At 33.9% G+C, this 22,515-nt stretch overlaps 2 protein-coding genes across 3 annotated transcripts in view; both read left to right on the forward strand.

The window, feature by feature from the left end:
- Positions 1 to 2,945: 2,945 nt before the first annotated feature.
- On the forward strand, positions 2,946 to 15,058 carry LOC120336681 (uncharacterized). Of its 2 annotated transcripts, XM_039404411.2 has the most exons (7): positions 10,517 to 10,534; positions 10,683 to 10,840; positions 10,909 to 11,039; positions 11,113 to 11,192; positions 11,292 to 11,366; positions 12,016 to 12,099; positions 12,409 to 15,058. In XM_039404411.2, the coding sequence occupies exons 2-7, from the start codon at positions 10,727 to 10,729 to the stop codon at positions 12,570 to 12,572; spliced, it is 648 nt and encodes a 215-aa protein (XP_039260345.2). In that variant the 5' UTR covers positions 10,517 to 10,534; positions 10,683 to 10,726; the 3' UTR covers positions 12,573 to 15,058. The 2 variants fall into 2 exon arrangements, with proteins under 2 accessions (XP_077976767.1, XP_039260345.2); XM_078120641.1 differs by lacking the exons at positions 10,517 to 10,534; positions 10,683 to 10,840; positions 10,909 to 11,039 and adding exons at positions 2,946 to 3,079; positions 3,329 to 3,459.
- Positions 15,059 to 16,037: 979 nt separating this feature from the next.
- LOC120335510 (H/ACA ribonucleoprotein complex subunit 2-like protein) overlaps positions 16,038 to 22,515 on the forward strand; it is a 33,729-nt gene continuing 27,251 nt past the window's right edge. Inside the window, exon 1 of the mRNA XM_039403020.2 lies at positions 16,038 to 16,072. Coding sequence (XP_039258954.2) covers positions 16,053 to 16,072 — 20 coding nt within the window. The 5' untranslated portion in view covers positions 16,038 to 16,052. The remainder of the gene's footprint in view (positions 16,073 to 22,515) is intronic.

The raw sequence follows: 22,515 nt of genomic DNA on the forward strand, positions 1-22,515 counted from the left end.
TTAAATTAATCATAAACATTTCACGCAAGCCAGAAAATATCGTTGTTTGTGACATATTATTCTAGGTCTAGCCTTCCTTGGAGTTACCGCACCGTACCTATTTAACAACGTCTTATGAGCTAGTGCTCAACTAAAATTGCTATTTATGTCAAGGATATACAAGTGTTTAATATCTTACCTATACTTTTCAACACCTCCTTAGAATAACTGGACTAATATTACCGGTAACTGAAAATAACTATGGAAAGGCTACTCAACGCAAAAGCGAGCAGTTGAGTACATCTGATATTCATCCGACCACTGGGGATCCACCTACAGCTGACTAACTTGACTGTTACGTCGTGCAGAAGTCTGCGTTCATTGGCCCATGATACCGGAAAAGCAGAGAAAATAGGACAGATGGTAACACATATTTATTGTAGTAAAAGCGTCTTTTCTGTAAAACGTGCAACTTTTGGAAGTGGGAACAAGGCAATATTTGTTACTAAATTTCTAAGGAACATTTTAAAATCATTTCCAGGTAGTTACCTGATGTGCGCTACGAAACTAAAAGATAAATGGCCTCGGCTCGCGGCCTATATGAAGATTTTCTCCTAGATACACCGGATGATCTTTGTTGTTTAACCTCATGTGTCCCAACCAGAGTATTTATGAATATTTTGCGTTCATTCCAAGTCGTCATAGACCAAAATTTAATGAACATAGCAAGTCTTTGATCTTCATCTACATTCTACAACGTTACACTGGCGAATTTTGACTTTGCTACAGAATGCAGATCTACATGGTGGCCCTGGTTGACGATTGGGCACATTCTTTTCTTTCCAGTTTCTATATGTTTTTCCAAGGAGGCGCCTGATTTTTACTTTATTTTGTTTCCATTTATCGTGCACTGGTCTCTTTTCTCGGTTAGGTGAGGGCTCGTCATAGGTTTCAATAGTGCCATCTGATCTTGTAGAGCCTTCATTGGTATTGTTCGAAATACTCGTCGTGTCCAGATTATCGAGACTTACATCAATATCCAGTATTTCGTGGAACGGTAAATAGCCACTTTCACTATATAAATATGCATCGGAATCCCCCTCGAAACCATCGAGCTGAAGCTCTATAAAACTTCCAACTTCATTCACCTCATCTGTGAAAATTAAATACGAATATATATTAAGATCGCTCGCTACTATCGCCGTATAAATCCGCATTTTTGGCGTTCAATAACTTACCACGTGTGACACTATCATTTGCAGAAGCATTTCCAAGTAGAGCATAGTTTCTCAGCTTCCTGTGACTCCATACTGTTAATATTCGACCACTACAATTACTTGTCGGTAGCGTCCAGATGTTGAAACAAGAGAGCTACGCACAAATATATGGACACGTTAGACCAGAGCGAATCAGTCCTTACCGGTACCTTTGACGCTACCGGTACCCTCAAAAAAGTTCTAAATTTCCAGTAGCAAGAATTTTGCAGAATCAAAACGTACAGCCAGTCATGACACTGACTAAAATCCGTGTTCCCATGGATAAAAAATAATACAGCAAAATTTTATACGAAATATCAAATTTCATAGAATTCACGCAAAATTTTGAAATAAATAAAAGTAATAGCCTTCTAGCGAAAAAATTAATCTTTAACCGCTGAAAATTTCAAAGCAATTGGTCCAGTATTCGAAGAGAAAAGCGACTTTTTAAAAACGTGTCAAAGAACAACAACAACATAATATTGAAACGATCGTTATGTCCACTTCGTGTCCAATAAATATATATTTTAGTACACCCTACTTGAACCAGAAAGCGTTGCTAGTCGAAGAGTGTCGTAACGACACCAGAACGTACAAAAACTGGATGCGGACAGGCGTGTTTAAATGTGCCTATCTCAATTATAGTCAGTTTAGGCAAAACCAAAATCTGCCCAAGTCCACTTCCTGAGATAGGCAGATTCGTTTTTGCCCCCTAGCGGCTGATTTATACCAGATATGAATGTTTGAATAACATAGAAAGATAGATCTTTCCCCAACGAATCCAGCGATACCAAAATCTCAAAATCGACAAAAAGTGACTTAGGCAATTTTTTTATTAGTGTGACGATATATATATATGGTAGTCATCTCGGATTTGCGTTCGTGTTGTTGCCGGAGTAAAATATTTTGTATTATTCTAGATTCACATTTTGTAATATTCTGGGTATCTCTTTTGGCAAATGTGTGTTCAACGATCCACCCACAGCTGCAGAGTGAGCTGTCCTACGGTTTTTAGTCTGTATGTCACGCACAATGATCAATTCCCCATGTTTGCACAGAAATTATCACGTTTCTGCATTATTGTTTGTAGCTTCATTTCCTACATTTTTTCTTGTATTGCAATGTAAACATACATCAAATATATACAGAACATTTCGACAGACCTTTGTCACATTGACATATTTTTTATTATATAGTTAAGAGTCGAATTCGAATTTGTTGTCCGTAAGTAACAACACTGACATTTTACTAACATGTACTAAATTTTCTATTTTGCTCTATCCCGGCTTAATATTTGTTATTGTATTTTTGATTTAACTTGTTTTATTCAATATTAAAATAATAATTGACTTTTACCAGTAAGTATTTTATTTGTTCCGTCATCACTATGACCACCCGCAGTCGCTAATTATAGTGTTATGGAATATTGATTGGTAATACAACATATTACTAGATATTTGTGTTAAATTCCGATATTTATTTTCGTCGTACATGAAACATTGTACTAGTACAAAGTACATTGTACCAATACACTGGTACTGGTTTACATTTATTTATGAAGAAAAATATATAGAGATATGGAGATCATATTCGAGCAGCGTAAATGTTTGTCATATATACTTAGTTTTAATGGATTGTTGCACCTTATTTTGGAAGATTGTGAGTAATTTGAGTTATATATTTCAGTTCTATATTATTGATTAGAAAATATTTTAATCTTCGACATAAATATGGTATTTTTTATTGCCGTAAAATTGATACTTGTAATGATGATTGCGTATGGGGAGTCTTTAGAAAGTAAAACTTGCGGAACTCCACTGAAAAAGGACATTGAATGGAATAAGGTGAGTAGTGAAAAATTCTTATTGTATTGACATTACCCAGACTACTTCGATCCGATCAGATCATTATAGTTTCATATAGACAGAACCGTCGATATAGTTAGTCTTTTACGTCGGTCGGCAATGCATTTGTTAAAAAAAAATTATTGCTTTCTGTGTTTTGTGTTATTCACATCTAATATTCACTGTAATGACAATTGTGATATGTGTTGTATGATCGTAAATTTCTTTAAATTTTCATGTGTTTTTTAGCTTCCATCGGGTCCTTATTATGATGTTCTGGATATACCTAGATCAGAGAAACCAATCGGCTGCTGGAATATTCAGAATATTACCGAAGAAAAAGATCGCGTGGTTTTAGATATGGCAACATTTTCAAGCAGGTATAGTATACCACTACATTGACCCCTGGCCTTGAAGCGTAATTGCAATCACCACTGCAAGTACTTTTGTTATCAGGGAAGTCAGCATTTTACCTGTTCGTCTGGAGTATTTTCGAACGACCAAAACTGGTGTTTACAAGATGAATAGATTTGGAGGTGAGTATATTTGGAGCTGCTATCGGTATATCAAATGTTTACATCTATTACTTGAAAATCACGTTGATGTTTTAACGATTTGTTCTATATTTCGTGATTCAGAGATGGAATATAGAACGGCGTTCTACCACTTCAATGATGATAATGGCGTCGGAATACGGGAGACTGCAGATGAGGGTGTTCAAATTTCAAATTTTTTACTGTTTGTTTCTTTCGGTGTTACTTATTCTAACAGGAAGCCTATGCGAAATGTTTATTACTTTTAGGTGGACATTTTTTTGCAATGTTCACTTTCACTGACTTACATTTGTACATGGGTTGTATTATTAACATGTTTAATCATTTATGCTATTATTTTCCAATATTATGAGTCACCAATCAAGCTGAATGTTCGCTAGTCGCTACAATTTCAATGTATATTTCTTTGGACAACAACTTCCTTTTTATCTCCGTAACAATCAACAATAAAAATAATTTGAAGTCGAGCAGACACTTTTTCCACTTTTTCCACATGGTTGTACGCATTGTTTTCTTTATGCCATTTTATCAAATTACTGAGCCATCAGGTTTATTTCGGAAGAGTTGAAGTTTAGTTGCGGAACCTTGTGAATTTTTTTTCTTCAAATAAACAGGTAAAATTTGACAGCGGAGGCTGACAGCTGAATGCGTTTTCGTATTAATTCTTGCCGCAATTCGAGATATATTTAGATTTGTCCAATTTCAATATTTTATACTTTTATTGACCGTTTTCGTCAACGAAGATACGATAAATACATATACACCTAAAATACTAATCCCCTGCCTGTTAATTTTTTTCGTATCATTCAATGTTAATCCCACTAACAGTAACGACAGTACTCATGTGGATGTTGTGGTTCTATATGGCCCCGTAACACATTAAAATGTAGTGTAACTGTGTAGTGTAAGTAAAGCAAGCACCGGAGTAACGTTATCAATAAAAACGTTCTTCCTGTTTACAGAGTCTGCAGACCTTGCTCAACACGAATTCATATTTCTGACTGACTACCAGACTTATTTCATGCTCGTTGGATGCCAAGAAGAAGGTAACGAAAAAGCTTCATTAGAGGCTTTTGGTACAGAAGATCTCTATCCTATCCATATAATATGTAGAATTCATAAAATATGCTGTCTCGCAAAAATGAACTTTTTTTCTCGAAATAATATTATTTCTAACACGTCTTGAGATACTAATAAATCATGCTTTCTCATTTAAGCTGCGGTCAGAATTTGGTTGAAACTAAACACTTTGTTGATTTCTTCCCAGGTTTGTAGGCTACTAATGATCCTCTGGCTGAACAGATACATATGTACAATGTACATACATTTCAGTGACTTTTGAAAAACCTTTGGCAACTTGTACTTCAATTACTATTTATTTGTATATTTTGTTTTCGTTATCAGGTTGGATAGCGTACGTAAAAGCGACCACTCCACATATCACCGTCAGCCAATTGAATCATATATCGAATGCACTAGTGGAGAATGGATTGAAAGCACCGGTGATGTCTGAATGCCGGCGATTCTGGGAATGTTGTTGTTATTGGTTAAAAATATTTACTTTTCATAATACTGTTGTATTATGTCAAAATACTGTTGTATTTAGACAGAATGCTGAAGCAAAAATAAGTGTAACATGTTTTTGTCGACCTAAAAACTTCATTTGCTTTCAGTCACAGAGAAAAGGCGAGGAAGAGTTTAGAGTTATAATATCAACAACAAGTTCTCAGAACTTCAAGCGCTAAACAAATGTTTGATTATTTGTAATCAACAAAGTTTTATCCAGATTTCATGACATTTTCAATTTTCTTGCAATTTATCGCGTCAGAAAAATCGAAAATTGAAATTTTGAGAAGGCTGCCTTCGCCTTCAGCAGAAAAAAAATACTCTTCCGAACAAGTCCTCTTTCATTTAGTTAGTTAGCCTCAACTATCAGGGGAGGTCCTGAGCGCCTAAAGTTGGGTATAATTGGGGGTGAGTACATGGAAAATCAATCAGAAATAACATTGTTTATTTCACACCGATAGCTCTCGGCAGTTTCAATTTTCACGAATAGATAGCCTCATGTGCGATATATACTTCTAAGTGAGCCGAATAGGCGTGCTTCCAACTTTTGCAACCGAGAGGAATATATTTGAATGCATAATTTGAGGCAAAACCAGTTGCTACACTCACACAAATGTATTGACATTTGACACAAGGAAAACTGTTGCCGGCTACATCTGTAATATTAGAGTAACTTCGCAATGCGGAAGGTAGCTAGCTGTTGATCACTGAAGCTATTTAATGTCAGATCTGCATTTGTTTGCTGCCCATTTCGGTAGTTCGTTTTTTATTTGTCAATTTTGAAAACCAGATCTCCCATATAGGGAAACGAAACAGTTCATGTAAACCTTATGTTGCTATGTCTGGGTATTCATCTAAGAGAATTGACCAAAAGAGTGCCAAGATATATATCGCAAAGATGCTTTTCAACTCATTATCTTATGAAATTTTAATCAACTGTTTTTTAAAAGAAAATCTCGTCGTTAACAAGACAATCTCATAGTTCGAAGAAGTTTCGAAACCTTCATTTGAGAGCTTAGTATGACAAAGAACGCAAAATGGACAAATTTAGTTGCTCTCATTTGCGGTATAAATTAATATAGCAAAAACAATTCATTGTACTTGCTCTTCAAAGTGTTTTATTTATCGGATGATGTTTCCGGTATAACCACACTCTCAGTTCCGTTAGAAATTGATGCGCAGTCATTCAAGAATTGGATTATTGATGTTTGTTTAGCCATAACTAATTTTATTACAATATGTGCTGCCTGCGAGTCATTAGCTACATTCTTATCGAGATCTTATTCGTACTGATGTGAGACTTTCTCACGCAGATGCAGGGGACGCATCATTATTGCTACATATTGACGTGGAAATTGTTTATGAAGTCAGACACGCTGCTCAGATGCGTTGTGTTTGTCTGTCTGGTTTGCTTTAATTGCTGTTCTCTTAGTCGTAAGGTTTGTGGTTGGTATATTTTAGAGGTGTGACTAGGGCCTTATCCGTTTTTGCGTCACCTTTCCGTGGACCGGTGATGGGCTGTGGCCCGATGGTTGCCGACCACTGATGTAAACCACAATATTGGTAAACAGGATTGAATTTTTACACACTATGAATAACTTATTTTGCTGACTTGTTTGGTCTAGATCCGTGGTTCTCCACCTTTTTCAGTTCGCGGACCGATAAAATTTCTAAATAATTTTCGCGGACCGGCGGACCTTCAAAATTAACCAAAAGTGTCATGAACACAAAACATAATCAAAGGAATGAAATTAGGACAAAAGCATGCGGTGCAGAAAAGGACAATCCAATTTAATAGGAAATTTGCTGCTGTCTTTTTGACATTAAACGTGTTAAACGCTGTTCTAATGAAGTTTCTGCAGGGCGAAGTAGAGCCGTTTGAGCTGAATAATATTTTGCTGTTTGTTTGGCCTCATTTAACTATCAAACCTCGCTAAATTATAGGCCTACTGTCAAATTACGGATCGTGCGAACTGAGAATTTTTCAATCTGGTACCGTACTATGTAGGGTTGAAACCCGGGAAATCCCGAGTTCGGACTTTTTTTTTTTAATCCCGATTCCGCGATTATTTCCAAAGAATCCCGGGTTTTTAAGGCTTCGTTATCCACATATATAGATATTCTCACAAATTGTAGGATATACCATTTTATTTAATACTTATTTTGAAAAAAAAAACATCCATGCTTACAGTTTGAGTCAGTCAGACTAAGTGGAATTATTGTGCAAAATGTTACCGAGGAATTATTATTTGACTAGTAGAATTGCCATTATTGCCGACTTATTTAATCATCATTTGAACTCAAAATAGCATTCAGGATTTACGCAATGAGTTTGCAGGGTTTTTATTTACTATTTAATACGAAAATAAAAATAAAAACAGCCACAATAAAAAAGTAAAATCAAGAAGGTCAACTATCGTCTTCAAAAATATCCGCATTCCGGCGTCAGAAATAAAGGATTTTTAGCTTAAAATTAAGGCAGTTAATTTACAAACGGTGACAAAAAGATCAAAGCCGACCCAAAAGATAAACATCCGAATAAAATCCCGAATTCAACTCGATATTCGACAATTCGTTAAAATTATTCGATTCGATGGAAGTATACTATTTTATCCACCCGAGCTGTAATCACGCCAGCAATCTGGCGAAACGCGTGATAGTCCAAACAGTGATGCAATGAAACTTAATGAAACCTTCATAAATTTAGTAAATTGCACTACTTATTGACGATTACTTCATATCTCGAACACAAAAACGGTTATCTTTTTTTAGATAGTTTCTGATGATTTTAGAAATGGGAGAAACATATTGAATTGTAACAAAAATGAATTAGGTTGTGAAAAATTGACACTGCATGTGATAATAATAAGGGCGTAACGTAGAAAGGCGAGCAAAACCTAAGCGCGTGATCGGAGGCGCGTTTGAATGCCACGTATTACCCGTGCGGCCGCGCAACGTTTACAAAAATGTGAGGTGCTCCGAAGACGCTCTCGTTTACATTAATGCAAGAAAACAGTTGTAATATCGGCAACTATTAACCATTTTTTGCGTTCGACTATCGCACTCTTTATAAGTAGAAAATGTTTGCGTTTTGTGATAGGTGTGCCGCAAATATTTAAATAGCTAAATAGTGTGCCGCCATAAAAAAAAAGGTTGCTAACCACTGTCCTAGATGCTCTAATATATCTGTGTCGATATTGCATGAAATAAATAGGTGATTTTATTGTCATGCAAGTTGTTTCAATGTTTTACTTAATCCCGAAAAATTCCGGGAATATACGGTTCAATACCGGGATTTCAAAAACTTGCTCCGAAATCCCAACCCTAGTACTATGTGCTATCAAACTCCTCCGTTATGACGTAGGCCGCCGTTATGAGGTCATAGACTTAACAAATATCCAACCGTTCAGGGTTTAAATGGGCATAGGACCTCTCACCAAGTTCGGTTGTCAGGCGAATACCGGTACTACGAATCAATAAGAGTTAAAATAAAATGACGTCAATACTTTGTATTTTGCAATTTGCTAATAATATATTTATATTGGAATATATTTGGCGGACCGGCAGCAAGGTTGCCTCGGACCGACGGTTGAGAACCACTGGTCTAGATATCAAACTACCCAGCGTGTATCTTTTATGATGAGATGCAGAATCAACCTTTTTCGCTGCAGTTACCGATAGAGATTTCATTCTCTCATTCGTAAGTTCATGTATCACACATATTTCAATAGATATTTCAATGTAAGACTAGTAGTATCTTTCAGAAATAGTCTTCGCAGGTTATCATCAGAAACCCCGATCAAAATTCTGTACAAATAATTGAATAGATTTAGCTGACACCTGTGCTCTCATATTAATTTGATGTCTCGTTAGTTCTATGTTTGACTTGGGTAGGCATATTTTAGCAAATTTACTTTTCATACATTCTAGCTAGATCATTACGATACCCAGCAGAAATGTCACCTCTTGCTGACTCCTATGTGAAAGACTCATTTTTGGGCCTGCCCTTGTTTCCAACCAAATTGAGCAGTATGCGTGTTTTAGCTTTGTCATTCAGTGCTCCGGTGAAAATATCATATTCACGAACGAATGTTCTCCAGTTTTAGCAACATTTTCATCAAAAATCAGAGGATCGACTTCATGTTTGTTTATTGGTAAACACACAACTGTTCCGGAAGCTTGAGTGTGTCATGGATATAACACAGGCATCATAAATAATAGCACTAGGCAGCATGCAGTACCTCAAGAGAGAGAGAGAGAGAGAGCTCAACAGTGGCATCAAGAGACATAAATCATTAATAATGACTTCATAATTAGCATCTTACATATGTCACGCACAATAATCAATTTTCCACGTTTTCACAGAACTTATTTAATCTTTAGGTTTATTTGTTTACTTCTAGAGGTGATTTGTACTGAAACTTTACGCCCAGAAATCAATTATCCACGTTTCTACGGCGTTGTTTGTAGCTTTCTTTTCTCCATTTTTCTTGTATTCGACTATAAACATAATCAAATGTATATATAGGGCTATAGAAGATTTCGTCAGACTTTGGTCACATTAACATATTTTTATTGTATAGTTAAGAGTCGAATTCGAATTACTTGTTGGTAATTTGAAAAAGGGGACATTTTAGTCAAAATTGTTACTGGTGCTTGTTACACAGCATGTGAGGTAAAATTCAACGACAGGGAGCGAGTTAATTGCTAAGTAGGTAAAATTCTTATGTTGAACTGATTATATTCACTAATGATTTTGCTGTTTCACCCTACCCTGACTCAATATTCGAAATTGTATTTTTAATTGAATTATTTTAATCAATATTAAATTTTGATTTACTATATTCAATCAGTATTTTTTCGTTACGTCATTGGTATCATTCATAGTCGCAAATTATAGTGTTATTGTATATTGATTGTTAAATTGATTAAATTGAATTGATCCCAACTGAGTTATTAAATGTTTGTGTTATTCAGATTCATATATTTATTTTCGCCGAGCAGGAGACAGGCACGGATGGTTTACATTTATTTGTGGAAAATATATATGTAAGGAGTATTTATATAATATTTGTCATATATTCTTAGTGTAATTGGATTGTTGCACTAGGACGATTATGGTTTTCGAAAAATGATGGCACTTAGAATGAAACAAATTAAATCTTAATAAACCTCAACGCAAACCTATAGATAGTTGAATTTATTAATCTATGATTTTCATTTCTTAAACATAATCTATATGCTTCCATGTACAGTTTGGAGAGATTCAGACTAAACCTGCCCGCCGAGTGTTGAATAAAAACAATGCAGTACAACATTGGATGGATGTGATGGTGTATGTAACCGCATTACATCTTGATAATAGAATCCCCAGCCCACTCCCATACCCCAGTAACGGGCTACTGCAACGTTTAAGTTGAAATGTTATAGAACCAAAACTTTCATTTTGGAGTATTGTAAGTAATTTGAGTAATATTTTTCAGTTCTACATTATAAATTTAAAAATATTTCAACCTTCGACTACAATATGGCAATTTGTACTGGTGTAAACCTAATACTTGTAACGTTTATTATATATGGAGATTTTTCGGAAGGTAAAACTTGCGGAACTCCTCTGAAAAAGGACATTGAATGGAATAAGGTGAGTGATTAGTAGAAACTATGTTCTATGATGATAAATTTCATTAACTTTATGTAACAATCTTTTAGCTTCCAATGGGGCCTTATTATGATGTTCTGGATATCCCCAGATCACAAAAGCCAGTGGGGTGCTGGAATATTCAGAATATTACCGAAGAAAAAGATCGCGTGGTTATAGATTTGGCAACATTTTCGAGCAGGTATAGTATACCACTGCATTAACTGCCTAAGCATAATCACATAGTTATCACAATCACAGCATTTTGTTATCAGGCAACTCAGCATATTACCTATTCGTGTGGAGTTTTTCCGTACAAGAAAAAATGGTGTATACAAGATCAATAGATTTAGTGGTGAGTATATTTGGCGCTGCTATGGGTATTCCAACTTCTTACATATTATAAAAACTCACGTTGATGTTTCAACGATATGTTCTATATTTTGTGATTCAGAGTTGGAGTACAGAACGGCGTTTTATCATTTCAATGTTGATAGTAGCGTCGGAATACGGAAGCTTGCTCGTGCGGGTATGAACATTCTTTTTTTCTCTGAAATTTTTACTACTTGTGCTTTTTGGTGTTTCTTCTACTGGGAGGCTGTGTTAAAAACCTATTACTTTTTTGGCGAAACATTTTCGGGCAGTGTTGACTTTCACTGGTTTACATTTGTACACGTGGTATATTATTTTTATTTAATAATCATTGATGCAATTGGTATGGAGGCTATATGAGCTAAAATTAGATGCCCGTATGGCAGTTGCTCGAACATTTCTATAATTGTATTTGATCACAATGATGTAATCGAATACCAGTGGCAAGTGATGTGAGCCGTCGGTCAGTCGTAAAATTTGGGAGTCTGTCAGTCACGTAATTTTTTGAAAAGGCTCAGTAATTGAAAAGGGTTGGGAACCACTGCCCTGTGCGCATGAAAAGTATTAGCTTTTAGTGGGAGAACCCCGTAAATCTTACAAATTGACAAGCATTTAATTTAAAATGTTCTGATGTCGAATGAAGATGCTGCCGGCCTTTGTGCAAACATACGTCGGCAAGACTCCATCCTACTCTGCCATAGTGAATGATTATGTAAAGTAAAACCGATCTCATAAAATACTTTATTTTGGCTGAAATCGATAGCCAATCTGTACGAGTACAATAAAATCTTTCCTCGGGTTTACAGAGGCTGCGGACCTTGCTCAACACGAATTCATATTTCTGACTGACTACCAGACTTATTTCATGTTCGTCGGTTTTCAAAAAGAAGGTAAGTTTGGTAGATTAAGGGCCATCGCAGACTTTTGATTTAGAACATGCTTTGTTAATTGTCTCCTATATAATATGTGTGTGGATTTTGATTTTCAACAGCTGCGGCATCTTAAAAATCAACTTGAAATCAATTGTCTCGAAATAATTTGTTTTTAACACGGTTATTCATTACTAAATGATTTTTTATTAAACTTATATAGGCGTATGGTTTACGTGTGGTCAGAACTTTGAATCTTTTATTTTAATTGACTCTATCTGTCAACTTGTTCAATTAGTATTTAGTTCTATATTTTATTTTCATTGTCAGGTTGGATAGCGTACGTAAAAGCGACCACACCACAGATCACAGTCAGTCAATTAAACGACATATCGAATACACTAGTTGAGAATGGATTGAAAGCGTCGGTGATGGTTTTAAAAAATGAGTGTCTGAATGATGGCAATCCGGGAAGTGGTGTTGTTATTGTGTAAAAATATTTACGTGGCATATATCAAAATATAGTTGTAAATAGTCGGAATGCTTCAACAAAAATTAATGTACCATTTATTTTTCGTCAATCTTATAATAAGATTCACAAATCTTCATTTGCTTTCAGTCACAGAGAAAAAGCAAGCAAAAATTTTAGAATGGGTCATAGTATCATAAAGTATAAACAAAGTGCAGTTACAAAATATCTACCAAAATTATTGCAAAACCCTATTTGTGAACTTTAGAAAATTTTTCAGTAGGCCTACGTAAAGTGTTATCAAGAAAAAGCCTTTTTTTGTTATAATTGTACGTGCATTCGTTGCATAACTATCTGGTAAATCTTCTAGGAATGACATTATTTGGTCGTACCGATATCATACTTACAACCCCATGTGTATATTCCTTAATATATAGCTCAATAGGCATGCTGCAAAATTTTTTTGGACTAGCACAAAAGTTTGTAGGGAATATTAGTAATTTGCACAAAATGATGATTCAGATAGATCTAAACTAGTCAAAAAACCTTTTTCTTATTCGAAAAAAACTCTCTTACCTAACACGTTTGTACCACATAAGCTAAAACTCTAATTGTCCCTTTAGCAAAAGTATAACTCATTTAACACGTCACTGTGAATCTGTTTACGATAGCGTCGAACTTCTATATATATAAGTCGTACGCTATTGTAGCAGTGGGCAGTGACGGGTGAAGAGTGGAGTAAAGAAGTAATCAGCATCAACAATGTATTCATTAATATAAAATAAAGATATCCTAGTTTTCTAATTGCTCGATTTTCTTCATGTGTATTATCTATTGTATTTAAAATAGTAAAATTAGGTAACGATTCCGTTTCCGCTGATATGTACAATGTCAATTCTGAGACACGGTTGGCTTTGCCATTGAAACAAAACTATATTCTATTCTTTTATGACTTCCCCAATACAGTACTTTGGTTTTTACAGAAACACATCTTCTTAGTAAGTCAAACAAATAACACTTTGCAAATTAAGCCCTATTTTTATCGTAAAGCCGTAGAGACACAAAGCATATATATGCTTCTTTTTTAATTTGAGAGTAACCAATGAATTTCATTTTTTCCTGTTGCATGTTGGTCTGAAAAAAAAATGCATTCAAGTGGTAATTATACTGTACTATAAGAGCATCGTCTCATGGCAGGAGGTTTTTGTTGATCGCTGACTAGGCCCTTTTTTGTGTTGATAACAACAAGAATATTTACAAAATCTATAGGTGGACGTTTAACGACCGAAAACTTTTGGGAAGGACATAACTCTTGCTTAATTTGAATATGCAAACATTACTTACTGCTCGTGCGTTATAATTGAATTATAACAATGTCCGAATCTTGGTGTGTTATTGGTCCCTTCTAATATAAAGTAATCAAGACTTGGGGAAGGTGTCCTGTGTGACACGACAAAAAACTAATAAAATTATTTAAATACTTACTGTAATTCAGTTGTGTCAGTTTTGTCGAGCTGGCATTGAAAAATAAAATGAAGTAGCCTTTTATATCTTCTCTTAAATGCGGGATTCATAGCGCCATATATAATAAAATTTAGACAAGAGTTTGTTAACGCCAGCCACACTAAAAACTAAAAAAATGTGTATGGTATTACATAGCACAGGTGTTTGTAAGTAATAGCAACATATCCATTCATTTACTTCAATGTTTTTATATGATTAGTTTGCTACGAGTACGTTGTTAGAAAACATATACTGCAACCACTACACATATGCTAGTATTTGAAGTAAACGTTAAGAAATGATCGATTTCTATTGAAATTCAATATTTGAACAATTAAGCCTATATGCAATCATATAAGATCTAATAAGTAATGACATCGTGGTGATAACTCATTTCATGATATTAATATAGGTAATTATGTAGGCTACGTACGGTAACCGATTATTAAGTAATGTACTGTTGATATGCATAAAGAAGTGATTCAATTTTTGTAATAATATCATTTGAATATAGTTTATATCTTTCTTCAATTTTAGAAAGGGTTTAAATTAAGTTAAAGTCAGCCGTTATTCAGATTTCTCGAAAAATAAATTTTTTCTTCCTTCTATTGTTTTCATACCGTTAATGTTTAGTAAAACAAACACACCTTTTTCAAGTGTGGCCTTATATCTCCTGGGTTTATCATAACATGTAGGGCATATGGAGTCCAACACACAAAGAATATTACAACTGCAGTAAGCAAAGTGTATGTGAGATTTCTTTCTCTTCTAAGCGAAGGTTTTCTATCAGAATAATTGGCCAAAGATGTTGAACCCTTTTTCCTAAGGTTTCTAACCCAGCTTCTGTTTTTGTTCACTTTTCTATAAAATCAAAATGATGAGATGTATTTTCGCAATGCTCTGTATTAGATATTTTTATTCAGTATTTTATTTCTTATCTATATTATTAATTATTGTTAAAATCTTTGATATATTTTCACTACAATAAATTACAGATTCGTTACATTACACACATATAAATTTCCGAAAATTGTGATGTCGCTGATTTGAAAATAACTAACATACACCGGTATCGGTACATTACTATACTCACCTGAGAATTTCAAAATAACAAAATAGTATAGTCATCAAAGGTAAGACTACGGCTGCCAGAATGAGGGCAATCGAATATGATAATGAAGCCATGTCATGCCAAGCACAAATCAACGATTTTGCATCATATCTAGAAGTAAATGTTAGTGTGTAGGTATATATATGTCAGAAAAGGGCATGATCTTTTATATTTTAGACAATAGTAAGTCTAAGTTCCCTATGGTAAGGGTGACCAGAAAGCAAAAGCAACTTCAAAATGTATAAATATGCAACCTGATGCATTTATTTCTAGCTTTCTCAAATGTGTATTCTTAAAATAGCGCAGAGGACACTAAGAGAAATTAAATATTGGAGAAAAATTCCTGATTAAAATTCGTTTGTGTAAATGTGACTCAATGCGAGAATTTGGTCAAACCGTAAATAATTGAAATCTTTGATACATTTTTTCGGGTTCATTATAAAATGTACTTACGTGATTTCTCCCCATCCAGCCAATGTTGGCATTGTGATTAGGCATGACCAAATCCATGACATTATTGCCATAAAGATTCCGACATTTTTAGTGAAGTATTTTCGATAAGAAACTAGTTTTACTATCGCCCAGTATCTGAACAAATAATACATATGTTTAGATTGTTTACTAGTATTGATTTCATGGTGCGAAGAAACGACCCTAAATAAAAGTTTAAATGTTTATTTCTGCATCTAAGATTAACTATTTGAATAAAACTACTTTAGTATTTAAACGACTCTAATTATGTACTTTAAATAAGTCTATCAATCATACCATTTGGGAAATATGAAGCCTCGATTGGACTTAATTGAACTATGGTTAAAGGCCGAATGCCTGATTTTTTGGAAACTTGAAATATACACCAAAACCTTCTAGTGGGAAGGAAGAGACAAAAGAATGTTTGGTATGTCTATGAGGTGAGAACAACCTTATCGTCTGTTTTTGCTTTGTTAGACGATTACTCAAATAACTTTTTTTCTTACAAAAAAAATTAAAAACCATACCTATTGAATGCAATCAGAGCCATATTAGCCAAAGAAGAAACACAAGTAATGGTGACTATGAATCCAATTATCTGACAAAATATTCCATCAACGATTCTTTCGCTTCTTATTATTGATGCTGCTATGCAAGGTAAGGTCACGGAACACACCTACCAGTAGAAGTCAATGTGAATGAAGCGTAAGATTTGCTCTGAAAGCAAATACTGTAAGATTCGTTGGCGCGATATAAATATATATATCGATATTTTCGCATATTAATCTAAATTCTAGTCTAGGAATAAAATTCACAAAGGCCAGTTCGTGTTTTTCAACAAACTGACTCTTCTACAAATACCGTTATTCATATGAATTTATTCTTGCCCTGAATGTAGTTAATTTTTTGTACTCTTTATTAGTGGTATATCAACCAATAACAAAGAAAATTGCAAGAACATTTTATATTCTTTGTAAGACTCAAGTTAGGATTATCTCACCAATACATCAGCCACTGCCAAATTAATGATAAAGATATTCCCAGATGAATGCACTTTCTTCTCTAGCACGATTGAAAATATAACGATCAAATTACCGATTGTTCCGAGAAGTATTATTGACATGATGTAAATAAACTCGAAGTACTGTGAAACGAAAAAAAAATTCTGAATATTACAAAAATTAATGAAAATAGAAATATTTTGCGCTTTGCATTGGTTTTAATATTTAAAATACTTGCCTGCAAAGTTCCAAAATTTGGCCAGTAATTCGTGTCGTGATGTTGTGGGGAAACTGTAGAATTTTCATCTTCCATCTCGAATATTATTTAAGCTCTTGATGCGTCAATTTTCAGCTATGATAAAAACTAGTTCATCCGCGATCCTTTCTCTGCCAGCATGTACTTTTTACAAATACAAATAAAATACCACCACATGTTCAGGCGGATCAGCTAAAGCTGACTGCCCGAATGTGCCATATATCAACTCGCAAATTCCGACAAATAATAATTGATGGTAAACCACTCTAACGGTTCGAGGAAATGATGAATTGTTTGATCTTAGTAAATACCACACGTTAATGGTCAGGCTGTGAAACAACTGTAAAATAGACAAAAAAATGTGTAGAATAGAACGTAAAATTAACACTCTTCTGTTGCCATTTTGATTGAATTGTATTATAGCAAACAAATATACTAAAGGTGTATTGTGCTCGTTTACAACTGGTTGTGCGTTCTAGTGTAATTAGATTAGAGTATGTGATATAATCGTATATCTATTTCTTTTTATTAATGCTAAACCCAATTGAACTAGCAGGATGAACTTCTTTACAGTGCACGTAAGAAAAGATGAAATGTAGGCAATACTTATACGGTCAATAAGCATACAAGGTATATAATAATCATATACCAGTTAACAGAAAAATGTCTTATTCGTCATGATAACCTATTAAAAATCTATTAAGGTTGAGCGAAAAAGTAGTTATTCACATTTTTTCCCCTTGCTTGAAGGAAATTTTTCGGAAATACTACAAATGTTTCGAATTTGAGACATACTTGAATTTGAGACATACTTTTGAAATTTAACCCCAACTTTCCGTGCTCGATTATAAATCATGCGTAAAAACGGTAAGAACAAAAAAAAAGCACTTTGATATTTAAATGCCAAACTGAATCCGGGTAATAAAACGACGTTGTTTACTAGTATCAAACATTTGGTAAATTCACCAATAATTTCTCTACAATGAAAAGATTTTTCTCAAAGCCATATTTGCAAACGCCAATTAGATCAAGATTTTTATCTGTCCCAAACTCTATATTCGAACATAAAAATTTTAACCAATTATTTTGTTGTATATCGCAAATGTTTATGATATGTCTAACAGTATTTTCCAAGGACACAATATGTTGCCTTCCTGACACGACATCATTAGTTGACGTAGGAAGCGCGTAACTACGAATGTAAATCATGTTTGCTAAGCATAGAACACAATATGGCAAGTATGTTGTTTAGAAATAACATCATAGCATAAAACAAACTTTTGTCCGTTTGAATTAATAATCTGTGTATGATAAATTTCACATAATGATACAGATACCACGACGTTTTCTACATATTTGTCTTGCAATAAAGCAAATTCGAACATGTGAAGTGCTTTAATTCAGTATTCTCTTTTGTTATATACCAGACATAAGGAGAAGCTTCAGCATAACAGTTTTCTCATTCACTCAAACTTCAAACAAACTAAATTCATCATGATTGCAGACAAACATAGCATACTAGTTTCATGCTTAAATGTTACGTCAAATTTTTCTTGCCTAAAACGTCAACGATATTTCACCCAAACCTTGTTTTTTCTCATGAGTACACCTTCATGTAATAACATTCGATGCATTCGGCAAGGAAGTTTGCTGTAGCCATTTGACTTTCATGCTGACAAAATTATACTTGAACAAGCTTTCTTGATCCCATATAAATTTACTACGCGGTAAAATTGTATGCGCGTTTATTGAAATACTCATGCACAATTTGGACACTAGTTTTTAATATACATTTTACTGTAATTCCGTGTTTTGTGGGACAGTTCGTTTCAGTTATGTGCCTTATCTTCACACATAAGCTTCAAAAAACACAGATATGATTCCAAAATCAAATGCATTTGCAGCAATTGCACATTACAAAACTTGAGTTTAAAATATTCAAATTTATTGGTTTCTAGTGGGATAATATTGGTATGGATATTATTGTAAATAAAAGCATGTGAGATAATTGCTAACAAAATTATGACGATCAAAATTTATATATTTTCTGTAGGATTTCGTCCAATGCAATTCTGAAAGCCTGCATTGGGAAATACATTGGTACACTGGTAAAGAGATACCCCTACACAATATACGTGTACTCCGACAATAAATACTCCGACTTTCAGCTGTGTTACTGATATGCATCCTATACGACCATATCTCGAAATCAACTATTTTTATTAGACTAACATCATATGGGTGAAACTATAAACTAATATTGAAATTCATATATTATATACATAAAAAAAACATAAAAATTTCCAAACAATAATTACATAACAATTTGTGAAAAATATTCACGTAAACAAATATGATTGAGTTTAATGAATGACCAACGAATAGAAGGATGACAACAAAGACGAAGCTCTTTGACAACCATTTTTTCTCATTCTTCTTCTCTGTTGCTCTTGCGATAATTCGTTTTTCTTGACGACATCACTGAGTCACTAAATCAAAGAAAATTGAAATTCCCATTGGCGTTAGAAGTAACACTCAAATGAGTATACTAATTAGTTTTCTGAGAATGCACTGAGCGAGAAGGTTGTTTTGTGAGAGCGTACTATAGAAAGAATGAAACCAATAAAAAAGACTATTTTTTAAAAAAATATTCGGCTCAATAACATTTTTTGTAATTCCTTGAGTAAAATATTTTAATATTTCGGTTAGTTAGTTATAAAACAAAATTAATTCATATAATATTGAAAATTAATGTTAAAAAAACTCTTTTCTAAACTCACCGCATTGATTCAGAATGTCCAGTGTTCTTTTTTAAGCAAAAAATGAATCTGAAGAGTTTTTTGTATCTTTTTTTAAACGCATTATTCATTGTTCCGTATATTATAAAATTCACACATGAGTTGCTGAGTGCCAACCACACAAAAAACTGAAACAAAAATTAAAAGATTTTTTAACATCTTTTTATAACAATTACATGTAGGTTGTACACGACCATGAGAGGGTAACTTTGCTTGAAACTGTCATTAACTTATGGATTCTCGTACCCAAGATTATATATGGGAAGTAAAAGTCTCATAGCTCGTCATTATAGTGTAGAAAGCTATTTAGTTTAGATATATATTAAACTTCTAGGCTACCCTCAGGACTGCGATTAATATTCTAAGGTTTGGGCATTAGGGCACTCGCTTGTGATTTGAAAAAAGTCACAATCAACAGAATTATACCAAAAATTGCTATGAGGCACTTTCTTGAATGCTGATCCCAAATTTTGATTCACTTTACCATTTAGTATCGCAAAACTGAAGTAATGTCAAAGATATTTTACCGATTTGATGAAAAATAAATCTCTTTGTGAGTGAGATATCTACCTACCTTCTTAGCATGTGGTCTCACGTCTTCAGGCTTTATTAAAGCATGTGCAGCATACGGAGTCCAGCAAACAAAAAACACAATCACCGTTGTTAACAATGTATTTATTAGACTCCTCGTCGCTTTCATTGAATGAGACGCAGCGCCTTGCGATGAAACACTCCTTCTACCGAGACTTTCCACATTTTTACTGCTTTGGCGGACTTCTCTAAAATTGGTTTTCGAATAAATTAAGTGTGGATAAAGTTGAGTGATTTCCTAAATATTTTTACCTGAAAATTTTGTAGTAGCAAAATATGATAATTGCTAACGGTAAAAGCACTGCCATGCCGATAAGAAACAATGAGTAGGACATCGACTTTGTTTCGTCCCATCCACACACCAACGACTTTGGACTGTATCTAAGAATGATTATTTTATGGATTTGGTAATCATGGTTTATTACAGAAGTAAAATAATAAAATAAAATTTCCTATTCTTACATGATTACGCCCCATCCTAGCAAGAGAGGCATTGTTAGGAGGATTGACCATGACGCGATTGTCAATGTAATCCCGATACGTTTAGTGAAAATTCGACGATGGGACGCAGGTTTCACAATAGCCCAGTACCTTGAAAATAGAGAGGAATTTTTGAAGCGTCTTTTCAATTAAATCAATATTGCATTGCAGATAATTAAATCTCTTATGCTTACATTGTTTGCTTTGGTTGGGAGCAACATTGACTTATTTTTAATTACATGAAAAACCTGTTGTGAGTTCGAATATACGGATTATGTACCATCTTTTAAAATATTTATATCGGTCAATTTAAATTTAATGCCTATGTATACATACATACATACAGTAATTTAAATCATCAAAAATTTTTGGGAACATAAATAAGGATTAGAGTATTTTAGACTTTAGAGTATTATGCGATATCATGTGAAACAATTAATTAATTTTTACATTAGTTACTGCCACAGTTAGTGTAAAGTTTCTATCTTGGAGGATATTATTACTCTAATTTACAGAATGGACTAAGGTGAGTGGATGGTTTTGTAGAAACTGTTTCCTTACAGTATATTGTACCTAGTGAGAACTGAAGAAAGTATAGTTAAATGAATTATTTGCTTGTGTACTAACCGGTTAGCGGCAATCAATGTCAAATTACATAGAGAGCAAGCACACGTTGTCGTAGCCAATAATCCGGCTATTTTACAAACAACGTCGTCTAGTGTTCTATCTCCTTTTATTACCGTTGCCGCTGTGCATGGCAGAATGACGGAACATACCTGTATTTCAAAATAGTTATATTCGATAACCGCACAAAGTCTCTTTAACAAAAGTTCACCCGTTTGCGGTGGAATGAATGAGTGATAAGCAATCAAATTGTTTGAATTTGTCCGCTGAAGTGGGTATTCAAAAGCATGTTCGCTATTTCTAATTATTCATAGAGCCAAACCTCGGTATCTTACTGTCATGTGGACGCGAACATTATGATAAATATGAGCAAATTGAATTTATTGAACAATAACTTCAATAACCAATACTTGCCAAAAAGTCAGCAATTGCCAGATTAATTATGAATATATTTCCGCCAGAATGTACTTTCTTGTCTAATATAATGGAAAATATAACGATGAGATTGCCGAAGGTTCCAATTATGATCACTGCGAATAGGTATACAGCTTCGAGGCACTAAAACACAAAATATATAAGTTGGTGATTTGGCTAGAGTTTTGTTTAATCACATTCACAGCAATACATTTGTATTTACAATTTAAAAAAAAGACAAAATGCAAATATTATACCTCAACTAATTTCAAAACTGTTTTATGATGTGCACTTTTGATACAGATGGAATTTTCTATACCTACGGCCAATATTGTTCTACAGTAATACCAAACAGACATTCACAAATCGGATTTCCGAACAACGGTTGATTTTTCAAACTGGGCTTTAGAAAGGGTACATGATTAATAAGTCCGCGTAAGAAAAACCTAAATGAACGACAATCATGAAATTGTTTTGTTATCGAGGAAAATGTAGTGTATTTCCAAAACAGCGATCTTATCGATATGGCTATTCTTACAATTGAAAAAAGAAATTCTTCAAATGTTCATTTTCAATAAACTATCAATTAATTTGAAACTTGAAATTTCATTTTGAATTAACCAGATGGCACGTCGCATACTATATGTGTACTTATTTATCTAATTACTTTCAGGTGTAATCGACCTTCTGGCAATAATTCTTATCTTATAAATTGTTTT

The sequence above is a fragment of the Styela clava genome, chromosome 2, assembly GCF_964204865.1.
Source record: "Styela clava chromosome 2, kaStyClav1.hap1.2, whole genome shotgun sequence".
Taxonomy (NCBI): domain Eukaryota; kingdom Metazoa; phylum Chordata; class Ascidiacea; order Stolidobranchia; family Styelidae; genus Styela; species Styela clava.